At 38.8% G+C, this 24,697-nt stretch overlaps 1 protein-coding gene across 1 annotated transcript in view; it reads right to left on the bottom strand.

Moving 5' to 3' along the window:
* LOC5570885 (cardioacceleratory peptide receptor) overlaps window positions 1–24,697 on the bottom strand; it is a 316,499-nt gene that overhangs the window by 182,992 nt on the left and 108,810 nt on the right. The window contains exon 2 of the mRNA XM_021850737.1: window positions 865–1,572. Coding sequence (XP_021706429.1) covers window positions 865–1,473 — 609 coding nt within the window. The 5' untranslated portion in view covers window positions 1,474–1,572. The remainder of the gene's footprint in view (window positions 1–864; window positions 1,573–24,697) is intronic.

Raw genomic sequence — 24,697 nt, 5'->3', positions numbered from 1 at the left:
TTGAAAAATGGCAGAGATATCGACAAAAATTATGTGCGTGCGGCTCAGGTGAACCCAAACTTTTGCACGATTTGCATCATACTGAGGTGTGAACCCAAACTTTTGCACGATGACTTGACTGACTGTTTCATTGATTTTGAATACTTTCCAGATTTTTCCGCCAAAATTTCGTGAGGTCTCTTCGAAGAATATAAGATGACGATTCTAATGACACTTTGATTTAAAATTTTAGTCGACCCAATGCTGAGGAAATTAGATATGATTTTTTTATTGTGTTTTTTGAAAAATGTCACAACTTTAAGTAAAAATTTAGTATACAAAATTCAAAAAATGTTTTTGGAAAAATACATACGAAGTAAGAATAACTCTTTGCCTTTTGAATGCGGCTTAAAGAGTTTCAATTGGACGTGTAATCACAGAGATATGGATAGAACACTTTTGTATGTTTTTGAGGGGGTGAACCCAAACTTTTGCACGGGAGTGTATAAATTAAAATGGAGTGGTGTTTATATACCACAAAATGGCTTGAAAACGGATGAACGGATTGACGTAAGGTTTTCATATACTTGACAAGGGATGCAACGTGATCGTGCGAGGAAAAAGTTTGAGAAAGTCTCCGGAATAATTGGGAAAATGGAAGAAGACTAATGTGGCATTTTGTATGACAACTACTTGATGGCAAGACGAAGTTTTTCGGAACAACTAGTATCACATAAATATTTTCGTAGTGTTTGATTAAAGTTTCTAGAACTGTTGGTTGAGTCATCTCTTTTGAACAAGTTTCAAAAAGGATTACATATTACAATCAACTACACCAGAGACACCGTGTGTTTCATCATAACAGTCCTCCAGATCCATCCTTACCTGAGAAAGTGCCGGAGTGATGTTCATACTAAACGCATCCTCTGCCCCACCGACACCGGAAGGACGCCCAACTACACCCACCACACTGTCGTTAATGTTTGTCTCACTAGCACTCGTGGCACTCGTGGCGGAGGCGACGTGATCCACCAAAGACGACACCTGACCACCGGAAGTGCTTCCTGCGGCACTCACTTCAATGTTAGCACTCTGTTCGGTTAGCAACGACGACAAATTGCTGCTGTTATCACCAAATCTCATAATAGTAGAAGCAGGACCCTCGTTGGCGGCACAGCAGTGATTAAGATTTACGACCCCAATCCAGCCGCCCAAGTCCACCCAAGTCCACAAGTTGACACCTCGTCGAGCACTCAGCGGGATATGACGGAAGAACGAGGTCAAATTCACTCTGCAGCCAGAAGTGGTGGTATCATTACGCCAATATTGATGACTCTGGTTGCCTTGCACGGTAGCGACATGATGGTGGGTGTCCAAGTGGGTCCCGAGCTTATCGAGGAATTCTTGCTGAGGTTCGTTGAGGCTGGAATGTTGCTCAAGCAAATGTGTGGTGGCGTAATGGCGAAGGTAAGCCCAGACAACGAGTGACAGCATTGTTCCATGCCACCTTTAGAGCTCGAACTGTACTGCTGTCTTTTCATGGGGTGGATTTTATTGGCATGCAACAGGTACCAGAAGACGGGGAGCAGCGATCTGCAAACAAATAAACAGGTGTTGAGAGGGTTAATAAAATAATGGCTGAGTTCTGAACTGGATGGGTCACGTTGAAAGACGTGACCACAGTTGAACGGAAATATTAGAGTGATTTTATCTGACCCCCCTGCAATGAGTATGAAGCTTATTTATGTATTATGGAGGAGCGTTTGGTTTAAATAGAATGTTGACTTGCGTGTCCTTTTCACTAAACAGGATAAAACTGAATATAAAATTAGAATGATTTAAATTGAGGGGATTAGAAGGAAAGTGGTTTTCTTTTTAGTTTTGGCGTACGTCCTAATTAGAGCACAGCGTGCTTCTCAGGTTAGTGTTTTATGAGCATATCCTCAGTTATTTACTGAGACGCAGGTAAATCACACTACATTACATAGTGCGCTACGAGATAAGATCTTACGAATCGATCACTGGAATCATCTTTTTCTGGTATCGTTGTGGTATTTTGAAAGTTTGCAGTTTTTAATCATTTTTCCCGGTAAAGTCTTTGGATTCAAAATCAACAATTTAACTTTGTCTTGTAGAATGTAGATAGTTAAAAGACTTGCAACTTAGCCAAAGCTAAACTTGACACAATTGATGAAAATGGGTTAATGATCTCTAAATGTACCAGCTCTTCAAAAGTTGACCATTGCCGGTATTCAAAAAGCATGCGAGAACTCTTATTGCTGAACGAGCCTCCTAGTTTTAAATACTTTTGTTGTTAAAAATAAGCCCCGAGTTTTTTACAGTTCCCTGACAATAACTTAACAGCAGGACTAGGATGAGATTCTCTGTGAAGCATCTGAGAAAAATTTCTGTAACTTAAATGGTTGTAGGACTTATCCCAGAAAGTCAAACCCCAGAACGACATTCCCCAGAATGACGTTCCCCAGAAACCCATTCCCCAGAATGGGATATTCCCAGAATCGTTTTTATACGTTTTTAAAGAGTGGAAAAAATTGGTTATTCAGTTTTTTTGTCGTTAAAAAATGTACCTACTGAATTGGTTCGAATTCCCAGGAGCTTCGAATTCCGGACACAGACGTCAAATCAACCAATATATAATTTTGTCAAAATCATTATTATGGATCTCAAGCGAATAACATCGGAATTGAGTTCAAAAAAAAACCTTTTAAACGGCGAGTGTTTGCTGCCCTTATCTTAGGCAAACCATCTGAGGGACCGTCCATAAATCACTTGGTCATCTATGGGGGGGCATGGTTTGGCCAAAGGCACGTTTGTACGGACAAAAGATCACGAAGGGAGTAGGAGGTGGTTCTGAAAATCTAAAATAAATGACTACCTACGTGGTACATCGGCAGACCTAACCAAAATCTTAAGGCATAGCATCCCAAACTCTGTTTTCGCGGCGCACTAGTCGGATCGCTTTTTCGTTGATCTTCAAGCGAGCTCGCAACAAGCTGATGCGCCGCGGTGAAGCGCGGTCTTAAGGGAAAAATGCTGTTTAACAATTTTACACTAACTTAACATGATTGTACTACTGTTATTTCCCTGAATATCATTTCCCGGAATGCCACCTCTCCGAATGACTGGTTAGCGTTAGCGTAGTTACGGTATACTTCGTAGATTGGATACTAGCAACATTCATGTTTCTTTTTGATAATCTCATCCTGAATGCTTTCAGAAACAAAGCCGGGGAATAAACCTTGATCCAATCTTGAACAAGAATATCAAAAGCACGAATATCGCTATTCCCGGCCACGCCCATCTTTACCGTAACTTGGGATAGGGAAAGGAAATGTTGATGTAGCACGTAGCACTTACTTAATGAGAGGCCACCGACTCAGCGACGCCCTCATAAGTGCTACGGAGTTGGAGGTTGGGATAGGTATAATATGGTCACGATTTGCCTGGAAAGCTGACGATAGACCGAGGGCATATGTTGTTTAAGTTTTTTAGGATTAATCTTTTGAATGCCGGCAATCAAAAGAGAAGACATTTGTTTTATTTATTGTATACATTATTTCGTTTCTAATAGTAATATAAACTGGTTTTGTTGATAAAAAAAAAGGTTGGCGTGTAATTAAACCAAAGAATGAAATATGTATTGTAGTACGTGAATAGAAAAGTCTTCTGCTCTGCGATTCTTATCGCGAACCGATCTTTTGTGGAACTATTGAAGTTTCAATACTGGGACAATAAATGAAATAAAAAGCAACCTGCTGTGCGTAAAATCTCTTTTTCCGAAACAAAATACAAGAAAAAAAAACAAATTTGCTCTTCACGTGAAAATAAAAAAAACCTTTCAAACAGAAACAATGTGAAAACTGTAGCAAATTCTAAACGTATTTTGTTCCAAACGCGGTCTACCCGTTTATGCGTGATCCCGTACTGACGATAGCCAAATTAACAAATAAAACAAACGATTCACTCGCGTAGCAGTTATTACGATTTACCTAAACTCTTTTAAACAAAATTTAGAGAGTATCATGGAACAAACTCACCAGATCCCCAAATCGGGTATCTGTTGTTAAAAATGATCGGTTCATCTGGTTCAAGTGGTTCGCAAGCTTCCGTGCCAATGGTTCGTAGCATAATATCGCGAAAGACTGGAACGTTTGGAAAACCACAGCACATTCTCCTTTTAAAATTGGTCTATCACCAAGATTCACCTGCTCTAGATACCAAGATTCACCATGATCATGAGTGTAATTATGACACTAATCTTCTGAATTTGCACCAAAAATGATGTTTCGGCTGATTACTTCAAGTTTGCCAATTCATGCAAGCGAAAAAAAAAGCGTGCTGTCCCCACCTCTCCGAATGACTCGTTTCCCCAAAAGACATTTCCCCGAATGACTCGTTTCTCAGAAAAGTGATGCAGTTCAAACAGATGCAACAATAGTCTTGAAGGACTGGGTGGTGAACTAGAATGAACGATAAGCAATTAAAAGAAGAAGACAACATAGATTATAACGCCATCCTCGACTAAATACATCTTGCCAAAAATGCCGATGATGGTGAAACTCGAAATAAAAAACCCAATGAATTGAAGAAGGGTGCATATCAGATGATCGGTTCGTTCATCACTTTGAAACACAAAAAGTTATGACAATTATAAGAGCTAAAAACTTTTCGGGAATTAGGCTATTCGGGGAAACGGGTTGTTTGGGGCACTGGCATTCTGTGAACTGGCGGTCGGGGAAACGACATTTGGGGAACCGACATTCGAGGAAAAGTAGCACAACCGTTTAAGATAAGCTGCTCCTACATATGTCATACCATGTTTATGATCAAACCTGACCCAAGCTATTGGATTGTTTTGTTTTCATAGTTATTCTTCCTTCTTTAAAAATTGGCTGTTCTTTCTAATTGAATTTTCAAAGGGTAATTTGTATTCAAAATAAATTGATGGAATTTGTTTTTCTGCTTTCATAGAATATTCTCCCTTCTTTTGAACATATGCTGTTCTTCCTAGGTTTATAGTCTTCGTAATTATGTAGACTAACGGAATACAATTACACTAGAAAATTTCTCTTGACTTTGGTAATTTCCTTTCATAGCAAAACTTAAGCTACAAAAGATCGTAGTCTTTGTGCACGAGGGTGGCCCATATTAATCAGACTACAATAAAATACTGTAAACATTTGAACAGCTTTCATCAACTCTAAGGAGGGACTAAACGTGCTTGAGAAAATCGTCAAAAATATATAAAAATTGTCCAAACGGTTCGAATTGACCATATGTGGCGCTGTATTTGATGAATTTCTAGAATTTTGGATTTAATGATTCTCCAGTCAAAAAAAAAAAGAAGACTGCAACAAACCTGTCGTTAAAAAAATACGAAAATGTTTTACCTATGAAAACTATGATTTGGTTTCCTCGAATTTTGCAGTTAAATGCGTTCACTATTTACTATTAACCATTTAACTGAATTTTAACACCCCAAATATCTCTTTTTTTTCTGGGTTTTTCTGGGGAATGTCCCATTCTGGGGAATGGCGTTCTGGGGAATGTCGTTCTGGGGAACGTCATTCTGAGAAATGTCTTACAATCACTTAAATGATTCCTTCAAATTTGTTCGATCTCGTATCGCAGTTGGCATCTCCGGTAACAACGCTACAGTACAGCAGCAGCCTACTGCCATTCATCGATTGTCCTACCGTTTCTCGTAACAGCCCAAAGCAAGCTATCGGGCATCATGCTGTAGCGCATCATTCTTTTCACTCCATTGTAACGTGTGCAAAGTGCACAGCACAATGCAAATTATTATTCCGTACTACGAGTCAGAGCTATAAAAGCCACACTCGACACAGCCTCATCATCACTTGACCCAGCGTCCACCCGCCGGACCGTTGCCGTCCAACCAGACCCCTGCGTCCACTTGTAAGACCATTAACGTCTATCCGGAAAGTAGTGTTCACCCGAGGGACCATAGCTTCCATCCCGAACCGTTACCGTTCAACCGGACCCCTGCAAACCCTAGCGTCCACCTGCCGGACCTGGCCGTCTACCCGTCGGACCCCTGCGTCCATCCGGACCGAAGTGTCCACCTGTTGTACCGAAGCGTTCATCCGTCGGACCCCAGCGTCTACCGTCCGGGCCTTAGCGCCCAACCGTAGAAGAAAGGCATCCTCGAACCACACCAAGCAAGTCGAATGAAAGCATCCAAATCTCATCGAATCCAAGCAAGCCCCAATCAAACGATCATCCATTCAAGCAGACGACAAAGATCAACCACAACCACTCATTCAAGCAAATTATCCATAGGTCACTGGTCCTTCAAACCGGATATGGCCAATTGACCGGTGGTCAAGTCACTAGTGGCCAAGAAGTTTTAGTGCGGAAAATACCACGAACAATAGAACGGATAATCAGACATTCGTTACCGCCATCGCGGATTGTGTGCTTTGTATGAAGCCGAAAATTGAATAGCCTGCATCGAACGGTGCCCTAGGCGAAGAAGGTTTTGATGAGGTACTTAATGCTCGGAAGGGTTTACTCCGGACTGTGATGACAAACTGTGATGCTGACTAAATGAAGCGATTAATGTCAAACATGGGAAACAGGTGCTCCTGAATGGATTGAGGAAATCGAGACGAATCGTACTGCTTCGACGCCACAACTAGAGCCTGCTTGACGATACAAAACGACGGTCTCCCAGGGATTGACAATTGAACGATGGCTATGCGATGGAGATCTTGATTCTTGTCCCGGAAGGAGCAACAATGATGGGAAGTGGGAAGCGGAGGCCTCCTTTTGAACGACCTCCGCGATGGAAGAGTCTTAGAACTCTCCTGATGAGGACGCGTTGTCCCTGATGGGAAGGACACAAATCTTCGAAATGGCCCTCTTGAAGCTTCCATCCTTCGTGCGAACCGTAACCACTCGAACATTGCCGTCCGATCCTGGGAATATTTCTGCAACTCGTCCCAGCTGCCGTCGCTGCGGCGGCAAATTGTCCTCTTTTACAAGAACCATCAATCTGAATGTTTTAACGCTGTTTCGTCCACTTGGTCCGGTTATGCAAATCGGACAGGTAGTGGGTTATCCATGTCTTCCACAACTGTTGAACAGCCTCCTAGGTTTTTTGTCAGATGGACAAACGATTCTCTGGAATGTCTTGGAGATCAGGTTCCGGTACTGTTGTGAGAGGTCTTCCGATGAGAAAATGGCCTGGAGTTAATGCCGCAAAGTCGTTGGGATCACTACTCAAAGGGGTCAGCGGGCGATAGTTCAAAACAGCTGCGACTTGCTGGATAATGGTGTATAATTCATCGTAGCTGAGCTTTCTGGTTCCAATTGACCTCCTAAAGTGCCCTTTGAAGGATTTCACGGCCGCTTCCCACAATTCTCCAAAGTTGGGAGATTGTGCGGGGATGAAATCAAATTGTATGCCTTCGTCTTCTGCTGAACGAACGTATGCTTTTGAGAAGGTTATTTTGAACAAAATGATGGCCCACATCAACGAAAATTCAATTTTTGCCAATGAACAGTTCGGATTCCGCCATGGACATTCGACCACTCATCAACTTTTACGTGTAACAAATTTGATCCGTTCCAACAAATCTGAAGGCTGTTCTACTGGTGTTGCTCCCTTAGACATAGAAAAAGCATTCGAGTGTTTGGCATGAAGGTTTGATTGTAAAATTAAAAAACTTTAATTTTCCAACATACATTGTTAGAATAATTCAAAGTTATCTGTCAAATCGTACACTTCAGGTTAATTATCAGAACTCCAGATCTGAAAGACTTCCTGTAAGAGCTGGTGTTCCTCAAGGCAGCATTTTGGGACCAATATTATACAATATTTTCACATCTGACTTACCTGAGTTACCTCAGGGATGTCAAATATCTTTGTTTGCAGATGACACAGGCCTCTCCGCCAAAGGACGAAGCCTGCGTGTCATCTGTAGTCGATTGCAAAAAAGTTTGGATATTTTTTCTTCATACTTGCAAAAATGGAAGATTTCTCCTAATGCTTCCAAAACTCAACTAATAATATTCCCACATAAACCAAAAGCTCTTTATTTGAAACCTTCAAGTAGACATGTTGTCACGATGAGAAGGGTTCCAATAAATTGGTCAGATGAAGTTAAGTATCTAGGGCTCATGCTAGATAAGAATTTAACTTTCAAAAATCACATTGAGGGCATTCAAGCCAAATGTAACAAATATGTAAAATGTCTCTATCCCCTTAGGGGAAGGGGTGGTAAAATGAACACCTTAAGGAAATCATCTTGTTTTTGATAGAAAAACGAGGAATTTGTATAGTTCTGTCGCACAACATCAAAAATAGGGATTTTATATATAGCAGCGACATGGATTCAGACTAAAATAGCTAAATTTTCACATATTTTCATCGCTATCAAAAAGCGATGCAAATGTTCATTTTACCTGCACTATATGGGTAAAATGAACAGCGGTTGGTGGTAAAATGAACACCACGCAAAAAACGTGAGCAAAACAAATATTTCTGAAAATTCTCATTGGCCCACCGAAAATACATCCATTAATGATTGTAACCCATTAAAAAAGAATTCTCAAGGTATCAGATTTGACATCATATCATGACGATATTCACCTCACTGAAAAACCTTAAGTCTTTAGAGCCAAAAATTACGTCAGTTCTAATTTTCAAACGTGGTTTCCTAAAATCTTAGTTTTCGTTGATATTTTCACTTCAATTGACCTACGATTCAACTCAAACACGCAGATTTATGCTCTGAATCTTCCGTGCGTGATAAAAATTAATCAAAATTTGTTTTATCTCGGTAAAAGGCACGGTGTTCATTTTTTTGAAAATGATTCTGAGGCTTCCTCCCTGGTATAGTGCCAATGAATTACATAGAATATCCAATCTTGAAACATTGGAACAAATGTCAAATAAAATCATTAATAATTTCAGGAAAAAATCGTTACAATCTTCTATTGCCACGATTAATGCGTTATATGTTTAGGTTAAGTTAGGTTAAGTATATTAAAAACGTTTTTTTTTTCTCTTATAAGCAGGTGAAATCAACTCACCTGTGCTGCTACGGCAAATGAAATGTAATAGGTTGTTAAAAAAATGTTAATAAAATCTTAGATTTGTGTTACCGAATTAGGATGATAGTGTTGTCTAATAACACAGAACACCTAGGTATAAGAAATAATGAATGTAATGTTTAGAATGATACTAATAAAGAAAATAAAAAAAGGATGGTATGCTGAAATTGCTGGTCTAGGAACTGACGGCGAAGGTCTTCAAGCTCTCGATTGGCGCCAACAAAGTTGGTGGCATTGTCACACATTACCACTTGTGGTTTTCCTCGATTTTATAAAATATTCTCACATCTGACTTACCTGCGTTACTTTAGCAATGTAAAAAAACTTTGTTTGCGGATGACATAGGCCTGCGTGTCATCAGTAATAGATTGCAAAAAAGTTTGGATATATTTCTTTCAAAGTTGCCAAAAATGGATGATTTCTCCTAATACTTCTAAAACTCAACATGTACCAAAAACTTATTATTTAAAACCTTCAAGTAGACATGTTTTCATGATGAGAGGGGTTCCTATCAATAGTTCTGATGAAATTAAGTAGCTAGGGCTCTTGCTAGATAGGGGAACATACGTATTCTCGGCAGCTTAAGCCGATGCCGTGCTTCTTTTGTAATTTTCTCGGACATCAGCAGACAAATTCCGTGTTTGTCTATTTACATTTATGCGTTGTTCAATCCTCTATCGATTCACACCGACAGACTTGTCAAAATGCTTTTGGAAACGTTTTTACAACGCTGTGAACATCCCTTGTCAGTGTGACTATTGTCGGCAGCCTCAATCTCTTCGGCAGTTTTCCCATAACAACTGCTGGTGAATCTCTTCGGCAGCTCCAAATCAGTCGCTTTTTGAGGCGTGCTCATTTGAATTGATGACATCTCCGGCGATATCGTTTGTTTAGTCTCGGAAATCTCGCCAGCGGAAAGTGGGCAGAACAAAGAATCATCAGAATGTTTCTACTGATGTGTTTGGATAGAAAAATACTGTATATTTGACGTTTGAAATTTGGTTGCCGATAATAGTCGAATGGTGCCAAAGCCGTAAGTCTCCCTAATTATTTTTTTTTTAAATCACATGTAACAGATTTATAAAATGTCTTTACCCACTCATTAACAAAAAATCAAAACTTTGTCTTAAGAACATGCTTTTGATCTTCATCATATCAGGAAGAAAGCTCTGTAGAGGATTTAAAATGAAATTTTTACAATGATTTTGAAGTTTTCATGAGAGCCTGTTTATCATCTTTTGTTACCACTCTTATTAGATCGGGGGATAACAGTGCATGATAAATCCCATCTAAACAAGCTCCAAACGTGGGGGACACTATTGCTATCGGATGTTTTGGGATTGCTTATCATGTCAATTGAATAAAACACCTACCCGCAATGATGAATATAAGAGAAACATGAGTTTTATCTTAAGGGCCTTCCTTAACCTAGTGGTGAAGTCCGCGGCTACAAAGCAAAGCCATGCTGAAGGTATCTGGATTTAATCCCCGTTTGCTTAGGATATTTTGTAAAGGAAATTTCCTTGATTTTCCTGGACATAAAATACCATCGTTCCTGACACACAATGAACGAATGCGAAAGTGGCTTTGGAAAAGAAAGATCTCCGAGTAATAACTATGGAAGTGCTCAAAAGAACACCGCTGAGAAGCCGGCTCTGCTCCAGTGGGGACGTAATGCAAAGAAGAAGAAGAGTTTTTTTTTAATCTTTGGGGCTCTCGTTCACTGCTGTCATTTAACAAGCTTGTTACAACTTGCGAAACATTGCCTTGCCTTGATTGTGAACGAATTCTGCAATGCCTGCTCAAAACACATTTTTTGGAAAACCGCGATTATCCCTATAAATGTTGCTTCCCAGAAATCAGAACAAGGCCGCGAAAATAAAATCCTGGCTACGTCAAGTGTGTGCAGCCGTTTTCTTTCAAATTTCGTGTGATTCCTATAGACATCAGCATATTCATGTCTAAAAGTGTTGTCTCGAAAATAAAAGCTTGTTCCTTTATCCCAAGGAATTTCGTCCACAAACCCCGATTTGTTCTTGTACATCAACCAGCAATAGGAAAAAAAAAAGAAACGAATAATTCACAGCTCGCCGGTACGCATTGCTGAAATTGCATGCCATTTTGAGAGACGTACAATATGATACTGTTAGTGTTCTACATAAAACTCACTTGAGCTGATATTTATCCATTCGACCAACGAGCAGCGATTCCACATTGCACCAAGGCGAGCCAAATGCGCGCAAAAATTTGTACAACAAAACAAGCTGACATCTGTAGACGCGTCGTCGTGACATCGCCCGAGCTCAAGCTGCTATTTGGCCCCGAAGACCAACTAAGTGCGCGACTAACTGATGGTGTGCCAAAAAGTGTAGGGCAAAATGGTCCGAAATGCCACTTTAAGGATTTGTGTCGTTTTCTCCTAATGAGATCCACATTTTAACGCCATTCGAAGTCCTAACAGTAACTTTACAATATTTTCTAGCTACCATCATGTAAACATTTCCCAAATTTGAGTTTTTTAACGGGTTTAAATCGTGTAGAAAAGTTGGTTGAAAAATGGGGGTGGTTCAAAATGACCAAATGGATGGGGTAGAATGCCATTTAGTATGGAGAACTACTAGTTAGCAACCATGTTTCTCCATGAGTTTGCTGTGTGGTATGGAAACGCTCATTCCTTTATGAAATCATCGGAAAACCTTAATGTTTAGGCAAAAAAGGGAAAAATGTTGAATTTCACCGGAAAATTGAGGAAAAATCTATAAGTTTATGTCCAAGGGTTGTGGCGGCAACTCTTAGCTAAACATATTTCAAATTCGTTTGGCAAAGAATACAAATTGAAACGATCGAGGAATGATTTAATGACGTGGGCCATTTTACCCCATCAGTGCGTCTTGGACCATGTTCCCCTACTCAGCTCAATTTCAGTTACACGATGTTTTCTTTCACTGACTCCACGGGTGGTTCCTGCGAAAGGGATGACCGGGCGATGACGACGACGCATCAACGGCTGCGAGCCACAAGAGCTGGTTAAAGTAGGGGAAGATGGGTCAAGATGCCTGTAACATATTTGGCAAAGGAATAACGAAGTTTCATAAGAATCTTGTAACGTATCACAGTAGTTTAAAATAAATCGTGTATGTATTTTTTTTTATTACTGTAGTGTATTATGTCAAAACTTGGGGCCTTTCCTAGCCAAGTGGTTAGAGTCCATGGCTACAAAACAAAGCCATGCTGAAGGTGTCTGGGTTCGATTCCCCTTCGGTCCACGATCTTTTCGTAATGGAAGTTTCCTTGATTTCCCTGGGCATAGAGTATCATCTTCTTGCATTACGATATACGAATGCGAAAATGGCAAAAGCTCTATACTTGAAACCTTCAAATAGACATGTTGTCATGATGAGAGGGGTTCCAATGTTGAAACATTGGAACAAATGTCAAATAAAATAATTAATAATTTCAGGCAAAAATCGTTGCAATCTTCTATTGCCTCGAGTAATGCGTTATATGTTTAGGTTAAGTTAGGTTAAGTATATTAAAAACTTTTTTTTTTCTCTTATAAGCAGGTGAAATCAACTCACCTGTAAAAAATCTGAACTGCTAAAATCTTAGATTTGTGTTACCAAATTAGGATGATAGTGTTGTCTAATAGCACAGAACACCTAGATATAAGAAATAATGAATGTAATGTTTGGAATGATGCTAATAAAGAAATTAAAAAAAAGAAACACAATTTTAGAACTTATTGTGGCGCTGAGATTGACGACTCCAACCACTACCTGATGATGGTGAAACTGCGTCTAAAACTATCCGTCATCTGCATTGTAGGGACCGACGCCCGTCACGGTACAACCTAAATCTAGCACATCTGAAACAACATCTTTAGGCAGCGTTGCCGGACGAGGACGAGCTCGATAGGAACTACAGAGAGCATTGTCGGATATGTTAAACGGAGTTCAAGCAATGTTCGTCGACCCGAGAAGTGTCAGTAGGTTTTGGAGGAGAAGTGTGCTGCGTGGGCTGCGATGCTGCAACATGGGACGCGGCAAAACATAAAGCGCCGTCTGGAAGAGGTGGAATGCCAATAGATGGAGTTGATGTACTGTTTACAAGAAACGTGGAAGCTTTATCAGAAGCTCAATGCAGGGGGAGGGAAGTTTCGCATAAAGACGTTTCGCATAATGGACAAACCGGAGTGTGAAAATTACCGTACAATCACTATCCTAAACGCCGCCTACAAAGTGCTATCTCAGATTCACTTCCGTCGTTCATCACCTATAGCAAACGAGTTCGTGCGAAGTTATCAAGCAGCTTTCATCGACGGCCGCTCGACAATGGACCAGATCTTCTCCGTGCGGCAAATCCTCCAGAAATGCCGTGAGTACCAGGTCCCTACGCACCATCTGTTCATCGATTTCAAGGCGGCATACGATAGTATTGGCTGTGTAGAGCTATGGAAGATCATCGACGAGAACAGCTTTCCCGGGAAGCATACAAGATTGATTAGAGCAGCGATGGACGGTGTGCATAATTGCGAGAAGATCTCGGGCGAACAATCCTGTTCTTTAGAGTTTCGGCGGGGACTACGACAGGGCGATGGAATTCTTCTACTTCTTGGCATTAACGTCCCCACTGTGACAGACCTACTACTCAGCTTAGTGTTCTTATGAGCACTTCCACAGTTATTAACTGAGAGCTTTCTTTGCCAAAGTTACCATTTTCGCATTCGTTTATCGTGTGGCAAGTACGATGATACTATATGCCCAGGGAAGTCAAGGAAATTTCCATTACGAAAAGATCCTGCAACGACCGGGAATCGAACCCAGACACCTTCAGCATGGCTTTGCTTTATAGCCGAGGATTTCACCACTCGGCTTAGGAAGGCCCCTTTACGAAGGGCGGTGGACATTCGTGCTTGTTGCTCAATATTGCGCTTGCTGGTGTCATGCAGAGAGCCGGGTTCAATAACCGAGGTACGATTTTCACAAGATCCAGCCAATTTGTTTGCTTCGCGGATGCTATGGATATTGTCGGCAGAATGGCTGATAACAACGTTAGTCGTAAAATACGGATATGGGCTCCACAAGAAGCCGAGGTCAAAAAAGATTCACCCCCGCACCAAATGTACCATGTACAAAACGCTTATAAGACCGGTGATCCTCTATGGACATGAAGCATGGACCATGCTGGAAGAGGACCTGCAAGCACTTGGAGTGTTCGAACGAAGGGTGCTTAGGACGATCTTTGGCGGAGTGCAGGAGAATGGTGTGTAGCGACGGAGAATGAATCATGGGCTCGATAGGCTCTACGGCGAACGCATTATCCAGAAGGTTGCGAAAGCCGGAAGGGTGCGCTGAGCAGGGCATGTTGCAAGAATACCGGACAACAATCCTGCAAAGATGGTGTTCGCGTCGAATCCGGTTGGCACAAGAAGGCGGGGAGCACAGCGAGCGAGGTGGCTTGATCAGGTGCAACAAGATCTGGAGAACGCTGGCCAAAATCGAAGTCGGAGAGACACAGCCATGTACCGAGTAAATTGGCGTAACATCGTTAACGAGGTATTTTCAAATTAATTGATGTAACACCAACTTAATCAATAAATGATAACGAGATATCATCAGAAAATCCTTTAGAAATTCCGCTTGAAATTTTTTGTAAAGTTTTATAAGGATTTTCTCCGGTATTCTTCTAGGGAATCTTGAAAAAAATCTTTTACAAATTCCTCCAGTGTTTTCTTCAAAGATCCTTCCTTGTATCCCTGAAGGGACCCTACGTGGCATTCATCATGGGATTTCTGCAGGAATTACTAGAAGTAGCTACCTCAAATTTCTCCGAGGATTCATCCATCAATTCCTTCCAGTATTTCTTGAATGATTTTTTCCATGGATCTATAAGGTGGATACCAAGTAATCTATAAGGAACTCCTTGCATGAGATGTATTAAGGAATTCCAGAGAATTCTCTGGGAGTTTCGCCAGAGATTTCTTTGGTAATTCCTAAAAGAAATTGTTCCATGGATTCTTAAAGAAATTTTCCAATAATAAATCTTCCAGGTGTTACTTAGGAATTTAACATGGAAGAATTCAGGGAAATGCTTTGTTTAATTCTCTGAGCAAATATCAATGGAATCCCTGGAGGAATAATCTTTTGGAATTGTAGAAGCTTCCTGATGGAATACTTAGAAAAGAGAGAGGAAAATTTTATAGTTCAACCTATAGAGGATTTTTTAAATTCCCGTTAAAATCACCGAAGAAATATTGGAAGAGCTTTTGAAAAAAAAAAATAAATCTAGTAAAACCCATATGATAATTTTAGCTGAAAGCCATGGAAGTTTTCCTAATGCATATTCTGGAGAATTACCTGGGTAAATTCCAGATGAAATCCTTGGAAGAGCCTCTGGCACAATCCTTAGAGCAGGCCTGCTCAACCTTTTCAAACCGCGAAGACAAATCTTAGAAACAAAAATGTGCCAATAGCGGGCCATTTTTTAATAGCCCCCAAAACATTTTTTTTAAATCAATAAAAAAATAATTAGAAGAAAATGCAATTCTACGCAGGGTGTTTTGAGAATGCTTCTCAGAAAGTTGATATACTGTTACCCAAGATTCTATGACAATTGTAGGTACTTATGTTACATCAGAATCTTCTAAAATTCTTTTAGAATTGCAGCTCTGGATTTTGTTAGAATTCTGTTTATAATTTTCAATAATAATACACCAAATTTGGTCTGAAAAGTGGAAAAGATTCTTCGAGAATCGTACCATGTATTATCTTAAAATTCTTCCCAGGATTCAGCAAGAGTTATGTTATGGATTATATGAACATTTTGAAAACAAAAATTTGTTAGGGTACCGGTACCAATGGTTGTAATGTACCAGTAGATTAGACTATGGAATAAAACGTACTTTTTTAGAAAAAAAAAAACGACGTGCGCTGTTCTTAGTGGATAGATCGCCTCTAGTCAAGTCGATTTGGCAAATTTCAACTTTTTATCTTATCAAAACGTCATATAAAAAATAAATTAACGCAACAAATTTGCTCCCTTGCACCAGTAGTTGCCGTTGTGTTCCAGTAGTGGATCAATGGATAGAAGTAGTTTTTAAAATGGATGTATAAAAATGAAGAAAAGCCCCAGCGATGATCTTTATGCTTCATTCGAAAGATATTAGTTGCTGTTCCGAGGGAAAAATGTTAAACCTATGTAAAAATTGACTATTTTGTTTAAAATTCCTTGTATCATTCCCGAGCGTTTACTACTGGAGCACTAGCACAACTACTGGAACACGTGTACCGACAGTGGCACAAGCGATTTTTTGCTCAAAATTTTTTTTATCAAAATTTATTTTATCACTCTTTTTATATTTTTTTCATATAGTAGAGGTAGAAAGATCAAAAATGGTATCATACTACCAATTGAGTAATTTTCAGTAATTCCTACTCAGTAAGTATTGTTAATACTAATAATAATTTAATTTCATTAAAATGCAAACTATTTTACCCCGTGAGTGCATTCTGAACCACTTTTCCCTTGTACGATGCAGTTCCCCATCAGAACAACAGGCAGCGTGCCTTGTTGCAGCAAAAGCGATGAAACCAGGCAGTGAAGCCATTCCACGCTGTCAGATACTATCATCAAGTGGCGCAGAAGGTGGATATCAGTTGCGAATGGGGAAATGGACCAGAAATTGAGCACAGACAGAGCATCAGTGTCACATGGCTGTCGGCTCTTGCAGAGGACAAAATTGTCCGCACGGTGTCGAGATTTGATTGTGGGTTATTCGGCTGTGATTTGAACACAAATTGATTGGAGGATGTCAATTGAAGGTGTCAGGATAATAAATTGTGGTATTTTGCGTCATGGAGCTTTCCAAATGTCTGCAATTTCGAACGGGGTTTGAAAACGTATGCTGTCATTAAGGTAGTGGACGAAGTTCAGGGTCGCATAACACTCGAAAATTTAATGAAAAGCTTTTCACATAACCACTACTTCAAACGAAACAACCCATGCATTTTCAACAGCTCTATAGTCGAAAGTAAAATGAATGGAAAACTTCACCAGTGAAGTGTTCCGACTCATGTGCAAGAGGTTTCTATTGTGGTACATTATACCAAGTGCACCCCACCAGGAAAGCATCTTGTAAACATTATTCACGTTTCGGTGGGGTGCTCTGTAAGACTCATACGAAACATAATCGGGTGGATGTTGTTGGTGTCTGGAAGTCACTCTACGCTATTTGTAGTGTAATTTCTTTTGTGGCGCTCATTGTGTGTTATAAAGACCTGTACTCTTTGGTCGTAGCGCAGTGGGAGTTGTTTAAGCAGTATGACAGTCTATGAATGATCGTTTCAGTTTTCGTGCTTTGTGACCATGCAGTTATACATAGTTTGCAGAATGTTTTATTCTAAAATGACACCAACACGTTGTGTTTCAAATTATGTACTAACATAGTACACACAAATCTCGATATTCATTTTTGACTTGCATTCAATTTACGTAACTTTTTTACAATGTTCGTAAATTGAGTCAAAACGAGCTTTGTAAAAAAAGCTTTGTAGTTTAGTTGTGAGGAGTTTGTTCTATGAAATATTAATACATATTCTTGGTAATAGCCGACCTAAACTTCAATTTACTCTACAATATACTCTCCAGGTGTTAAAGCGTGATCTATGAAGCTTTCATAATTTTTGCATATGCAAAGAGGTCCAGTTCAATATGTTGATTTTGTTGATGTATTGCAATGTCGTATTTGAGAAACGTTCTGAGCTATCCAAGAACTTCCTGGAATATCGGTCTTAAGATCGTCATGCTTAATAGGTGCCAAAGTGACAAATATTGATGCTGTATGTGCTCTTAGTATAGGGTGTCTCAGTAAATATAGGCATGACCAGTGCCAGATTTTGACTTCAAAGGGCCCGGTTCTGATCTCCTGATGGACACTAAATGAGCGGAAAACGCTTAGCATAAGAAAGTTAGGTATTAATAAAATAAAATATCTGAAAAACTCCAAAAATTGAAGTACCGTTTTGATTCATATTACGGATAGCTTCAAATTCCGGACACTCTACTTTGTATGGGAAACATTTCACGCGAAATGTGTCAATTTTTGCTGTTCAAAAGTTCTCAATTTCAAGGCTCGTTTTAGTAAACTTTTTCCATAAATATCTTTGAAAATTTATAATGCCCAACTACCTTAGATGTCTCTTTGGTGGTTTAACGATTTCGATTGATGATTTGACTGTTCCATTAATGATTATCATAAGCTGTCCGGAATTCGATTCAAAGTGTCCGGAATATGAGGCAAAAGTGAGGAAGCGTCTGGAATAAGAAACATGAAAAGGCCACACATTTTGATTTATTTAAAATTATTGAAGTTGCGGAAGCGTATTCTTCACCCACCGTTCGAAAGTAAAGGACTTCCGACGCTCGATAGCGCTAAGGAATCATACAGAATAATTTATTTTGTATGCTCTATGCTGGGTTATATTTCCCTGAGTCCTTAAGTGTCCGTAATATGAATCAAAACGGTATAACTCGAATTTGATCAAAGCCATTTCTTCGTGAATGTTGCGTAAAATAATACATGAGCATGAAATTCTTGAAAAGTCGTATTGAATAGATCAAAGACAGAATCTAGACTAAATCTAAAGCCAGTATCTAAATGACTTTTGACTCAATCAAGTCTAAAAATAAGAATGTTCCAGATGAAATCAAGACTACATGATTCATTGAGACTTGGATAACAATACTAAAGATTATATTATTATTTTTTCAACTTTGCTGCTCCATTTTATGATATTGTTATTGGCGCAATAAGCAAATTGAATCTTATGAAGGAGAGTAAACCAATCGAAAAATCAATTCACAAGCATTCTCTTATGAAATTCGTACGTAATTTTTGGCTCAGTGTATAATCTTTCACTTCCTCATTCATCCCCAGAAACTCAGCTCCCAAACAAAACGAAAAAAGCAAAAAAAAAAAAGCACATTCCCTCGCGCGGAGCTGCAGCAAACTATATTTGCATATGTGACTTGGCGCGCAAAGCAAGGCACGTGCCAAGCGTTATAATAAAGGCTCCCCCAAATCGACGCGATTATTTTCAGCAACAGCGACGAAAAATCGCCGCGATTTCGTTACTGTTTCGCTGCCACGGCCACGTGATTTCGAAGTGATTTTTGTCACGTGGTCTAGATGGTTGATCGAATGAACCGCCAAAAAAGAGCTGCGGACCACTCGTTCAATTGAGTGATTCGGATCTTTTGAATGGCTCCGATTCATTTTGATCATCTCTATTGTAAACAAGGCGAATTGAGAAGAGAGCGATCATAGTAAAAAATAAACAAATATTCTAAATCTCAGAAGACCTCTCTTTCTTGGCCACCGAAACCCAACACGATTGCACTCAGAACGCGTGCAAGCTAAAACGAGAAAAAAACATCAATCTTTCTGCTTGGGCTTCAACGAAGCATCGTCCAGCAGAACGCGTGCAGGATAAACCAAATTTTTTCAGCTAATATACACTTTTTTCAAAAACTATATCAGCCGTTTCACCAGACGAATCTAATAATTTGCGGAGACGATAAAACGTGATAGTAATTTTCAGTTACATCTTTGGAGTAAAATAAAGAGGATTAAGCATATTTGGATCGAAAATCGAATCGAAATAACTGGTAATAAAGTAAGTACGCGTTCGTCTAGAATTGAACCTTAACACATATACATTCGACATTGCTAACTAGTAGGTTAAAAAGGAAGCGTGATGATATCTTAGCCACATGAGAAGGAACCCAGTAAAAAAAGACATTCATAAGTACATGAAAATCGAATTTAGTACTATTCTGTACTAGGGGATGGTAGAGTTTGTACCATTTGGCAGATACGCCTATTACGAACTCAACTGTAAGGCCGTCGTTAGTGTCGTGTACAAGACACTGAAGACGGCCTAATAGTAGCAAGTTACATTTTAATGGTATAGTATTAAATTCAGTTTGCATTTACTTATAGGTACCGTAAACTGGGGGGAAATTGATCACTTTTGAGCGATTCTGTGCTACAATTCCTAGTGGGATGCATGTATTATCATCCAAATATTTTCAAAACCTGTACTGGTTGAATGTTTAACGAATTATATAAACGAAATTATGACGAATTATTATCATAATAACAAAAACATTTTTGGATATCAAAAAGTGGTGTTTTTGATTCCGGGGTCAAGTTGATCAACTACTGCGATAGGTTTCCTAAAATAAAGAAGTATGCTATTCACTAAATTTGGGGTCTCTGAATCTGAATCAAGACTCAAAAATCTCACAACTTATTGATAAATCGGTTATTTTTTTAATTGGAAGTTGTGAATTACAGATTACACCACATTAAACGCCTAAAGGTAGGCAATTTTCATTGAAATTAGCAACCCTTTTGCAAAAAGATCATTTTTTCTCTAAAAAAAAGAATTTTTATCTTCAATACAAATTCATAACTGCGTACACAAAACATATCTGGAATGTATGAAACAGTTTTTTAAAATTGTAGCTTTGTATATCCGTGGAAATAGTCGATTTTTTGGAGAAGAACCCTTTAACAGTTCATCAAACATTTCTTAAAAAAATCAGTTTTCCCATGAAATAATTACCTTGAATGCCAAACCGAATTAATGAAAATCTAGCTATCAGGTAATGTCACAACTCAGAAATTGTGATAATTGAAATCGGGTCATAGATTTTATAACAGTCTGAACATCCCAGACAACCAAAATGTACGTATAACGAAATCACCTGGAGGCTTTGTATATGCAACATTTCACTTATAAGATGTCGCCAAAAGGCCTTCTGCGTACAAAAGTGGAGGCGATATGCGTGCATATATTATGTGATGAATAATAACATACAATGCGAGTGTATAAACATTCCACCGAACTAACCTGTGATCTTATGCGACTTAACTTATGATAACAAATGTCGATTTGACATCTGCTACGGATTGATTCGACTTACTTTGTACGAGTGTACGAGACGAAACAAAATGTACAAATGAACTCAGAAAAAAGTGTTTTATGCGAGGAAGCTCATCAATCTGACGAATTTATCAACGGTGTTTTGCGAGTTTGATGTAATTAGTATGAATAAACGAGTTGTAACATGAACTTTCATGCGATTTTCTGGTTGTCTGGGATGTGGGTACAGGAATGATCAACTTCTCCCCGCTGATCAACTACACCCCGAATTACGGTATTCCACTAAAAAGCTCGAAAATTTATCATTAAAGAAATCAATGATTTTTTGGCTTCAGTTTGGGTCCTGTTCCATAATTTGTCATGTTGCCTAGTAAGTAGGCCTGGCAAGCTAGTATATCACATACAAAGTCTTGGGTTGGAATGGCTCATATACTGGTGAATACTTCGGGAATTTACATTTTGAATTGTGTATCCCTACTTACAGAAGCTTGATTTTTTTGTACAAACTTTGTACTGCAAATCATACGTAGCTGGAACAAAAATAAATCATTTGAAATGGGTCATAGAGGTTTCCAAGAAGTTGTTTACCCTACGTGAGCCAAAACCTATAGGCCCACTGGATTTTTTGAAACAAACATACGCTTTTTAATACAACATGTGCTAAGTAAGTGCATATGAAAATTATGTTTTGAACATCAGAATGATCTTCAAACTAATCAGATTGTTATGTCGATAAACCGAGTTTGTAAGTAAATAATACAATGAAACGGCTTCGTAATGCCTCATAGCGCTTGAGCCTATATAAAACCGGTTGATTATGTTAATTCTTCATAATATTGAATGATTGTATGTAGGGGCCCAGATAGCCGTAGCGGTAAACGCGCAGCTATTCAGCAAGACCATGCTGAGGGTCGTGGGTTCGAATCCCGCTGGTCGAGGATCTTTTCGTAAAGGAAATTTTCTCGATTCCCAGGGCATAGAGTATCTTTGTACCTGCCACACGATATACACATGCAAAAATGGTCAATCGGCAAAGGAAGCTCTCAGTTAATAACTGTGGAAGTGCTCATAAGAACACTAATCTGAGAAGCAGGCTCTGTCCCAGTGGGGACGTAAGGCCAGAAAGAAGAAGAATGTATTCGGGTACATTTCAAATCAGCTTTAGATATTAAAATACTACGTAAATGTGTTTAAAATTAACGATTTTCACAGTTACACCTTCGAAATGGCGTAACTCAAAATTTCGACCTACGATATTTAAAAAAATCTTTCCATATTTGTAGAATATGATATAAACTGTCTGATGTTTGACGTTTTGATGACTTTTTTTATTTCATAATAATGGTAAATGAAGCACCGTGCGAGGTGCCCGAGGAATTTGCCCCTTGGAACTACCGTAATCCGGGGTAGAAAAATATACAATAGTGTTCTGTCCATATATCTGTGATTACACGTCCAATTGCAACTTTCTAAGCTGCATTCGAAAGACAAAAAGTTATTCTTACTTCGATGTATTTTTTCAAAAACATTTTTTGAATTTTGTTTACTAAACTTTTACTAAAAGTTGAGACATTTTTCAAAAAACATGTCTAATTTCTTCAGCATTGAATCGACCAAAATTTAAAATCAATGTGTCATTAGAATCGTAAGCTTATATTCTTTGAAGAGACCCCACGAAATTTCGGCGGAAACATCTGAAAAGTATTCAAAATCAATGAAACAGTCAGTCAAGTCATCTTGCAAAAGTTTGGGTTCACCTGAGCCGCACATCATTTTTGTCAAGAACTATGCCATTTTTCAACCGATTTTAATAGTTTAGAGCTTTTTCGAGAGCAAATAATGTCGCGTACATGATTGGTTTGAGATTTCGCTGTTTTTTTTTTGTGTTTTAAGTAAGTTCAGGTTAACCCAAATTTTCGCACGAAGGCTTGAATGACTGTTTCAATGATTTTGAATAGTTTTCAGATTTTTCCGCAAAAAATTCGTGAGTACTCTTCAAATAATATACACTCCAGTGCATAAGTTTGGGTTCACCCCCTAAAAAACATGCAAAAGTGTTCGGCCCATATCTCTGTGATTTCACGTCCAATTGAAACTCTCTAAGCCGCATTCGAAAGGCAAAGAGTTATTCTTACTTCGTATTTATTTTTCCAAAAACATTTTTCGAACATTGTATACAAAATTTTTACGTAAAGTTGTGACATTTTTCAAAAAACACACTGAAGAAACATAGCTAATTTCCTCAGCATTAAATCGAATAAAATTTTGAAACAAGTTGTCATTAGAATCGTTATCTTATATTCTTTGAAGATCACTCATGAAATTTTTGCGAAAAAATCTGAAAAGTATTCAAAATCAATGAAACAGTCAGTCAAGTCATCGTGCAAAAGTTTGGGTTCACCCCTCAGTATGGTGTATCGTGCAAAAGTTTGGGTGCGCCTGAACTTACTTAAATCTGTGAAATCCATGTACGCGCCATTATTTGCCCTCAAAAAAGCTTTAAACTATTAAAAACGGTTTAAAAATGGCAGAGATATTGACAAAAATGATGTGCGTGCGGCTCAGGTGAACCCAAACTTTTGCACGATTTGCATCATACTGAGGGGTGAACCCAAACTTTTGCACGATAACTTGACTGACTGTTTTATTGATTTTGAATACTTTCCAGATTTTTCCGCCAAAACTTCGTGGGGTCTCATCAAAGAATATAAGATTACGATTCTAATGACACTTTGATTTAAAATTTTGGTCGACTCAATGCTGAGGAAAATAGATATGATTTTTCAGTGTGTTTTTTGAAAAATGTAACGACTTTAAGTAAACATTTAGTATACAAAATTTGAAAAATGTTTTTGGAAAAATACATACGAAGTAAGAATAACTCTTTGCCTTATGAATGCGGCTTTAAAGAATTTCAATTGGGCGTGTAATCACAAAGATATGGACAGAACACTTTTGTATGTTTTTGAGGGGGTGAACCCAAACTTTTGCACGGGAGTGTAAGATTACGATTCTAATAACACCTTGTTTAAAAATTTTGGTCGATCCAATGCAGAGGAAATAAACTATGTTTTTTTCGATGTGTTTTTTTTTATTGTCACAACTTTAAGGAAAAATTTAGTATACAAAGTTCAAAGAATGTTTTTGGAAAAATATATACGAAGTAAGAATAACTCTTTGCCTTCTGAATCACAGAGATATGGGCAGAACCAGGGCAGGCAATCGTCAGATTCGTCACAGTACAATGACGAAATAAAAAAAGACATCGTCATCAGTGTTGTGAAAAACTCAATTTTTCACAACTCACGCTTGAGATTTTTCATGCGTGAGTTGTCAATCATGCAACTCAGCAGTCAAAAAATCATGGATGAGTTGGCTCACCTTTTTAACTCATTGTCTCGTATTTCCCCAGTTTACTCACACACGGCAATAATTTCTTGTTAGTCGGCTAAAATTAAGTTAATCCATTCTATCGTAAACAACAACATTCGGGTTTCACGAGTTTTTGCCGGGTTTTGCGACTGAATAATTTTTTACGGTTTGAGTTGATTGAGTTGATTTTGCATCAAAATCTCAAGCGTGAGATTTGCGAAGCAGATCTCTAATGAGTTTGCTCTCACGAGAGAGCGTATTGATTGAGATTTTGAGTGTGAGTCTATCAACACTGA

Source organism: Aedes aegypti, chromosome 3, assembly GCF_002204515.2.
Source record: "Aedes aegypti strain LVP_AGWG chromosome 3, AaegL5.0 Primary Assembly, whole genome shotgun sequence".
Taxonomy (NCBI): Eukaryota; Metazoa; Arthropoda; class Insecta; order Diptera; family Culicidae; genus Aedes; species Aedes aegypti.
This window is presented reverse-complemented; position numbering and strand designations above follow the sequence as displayed.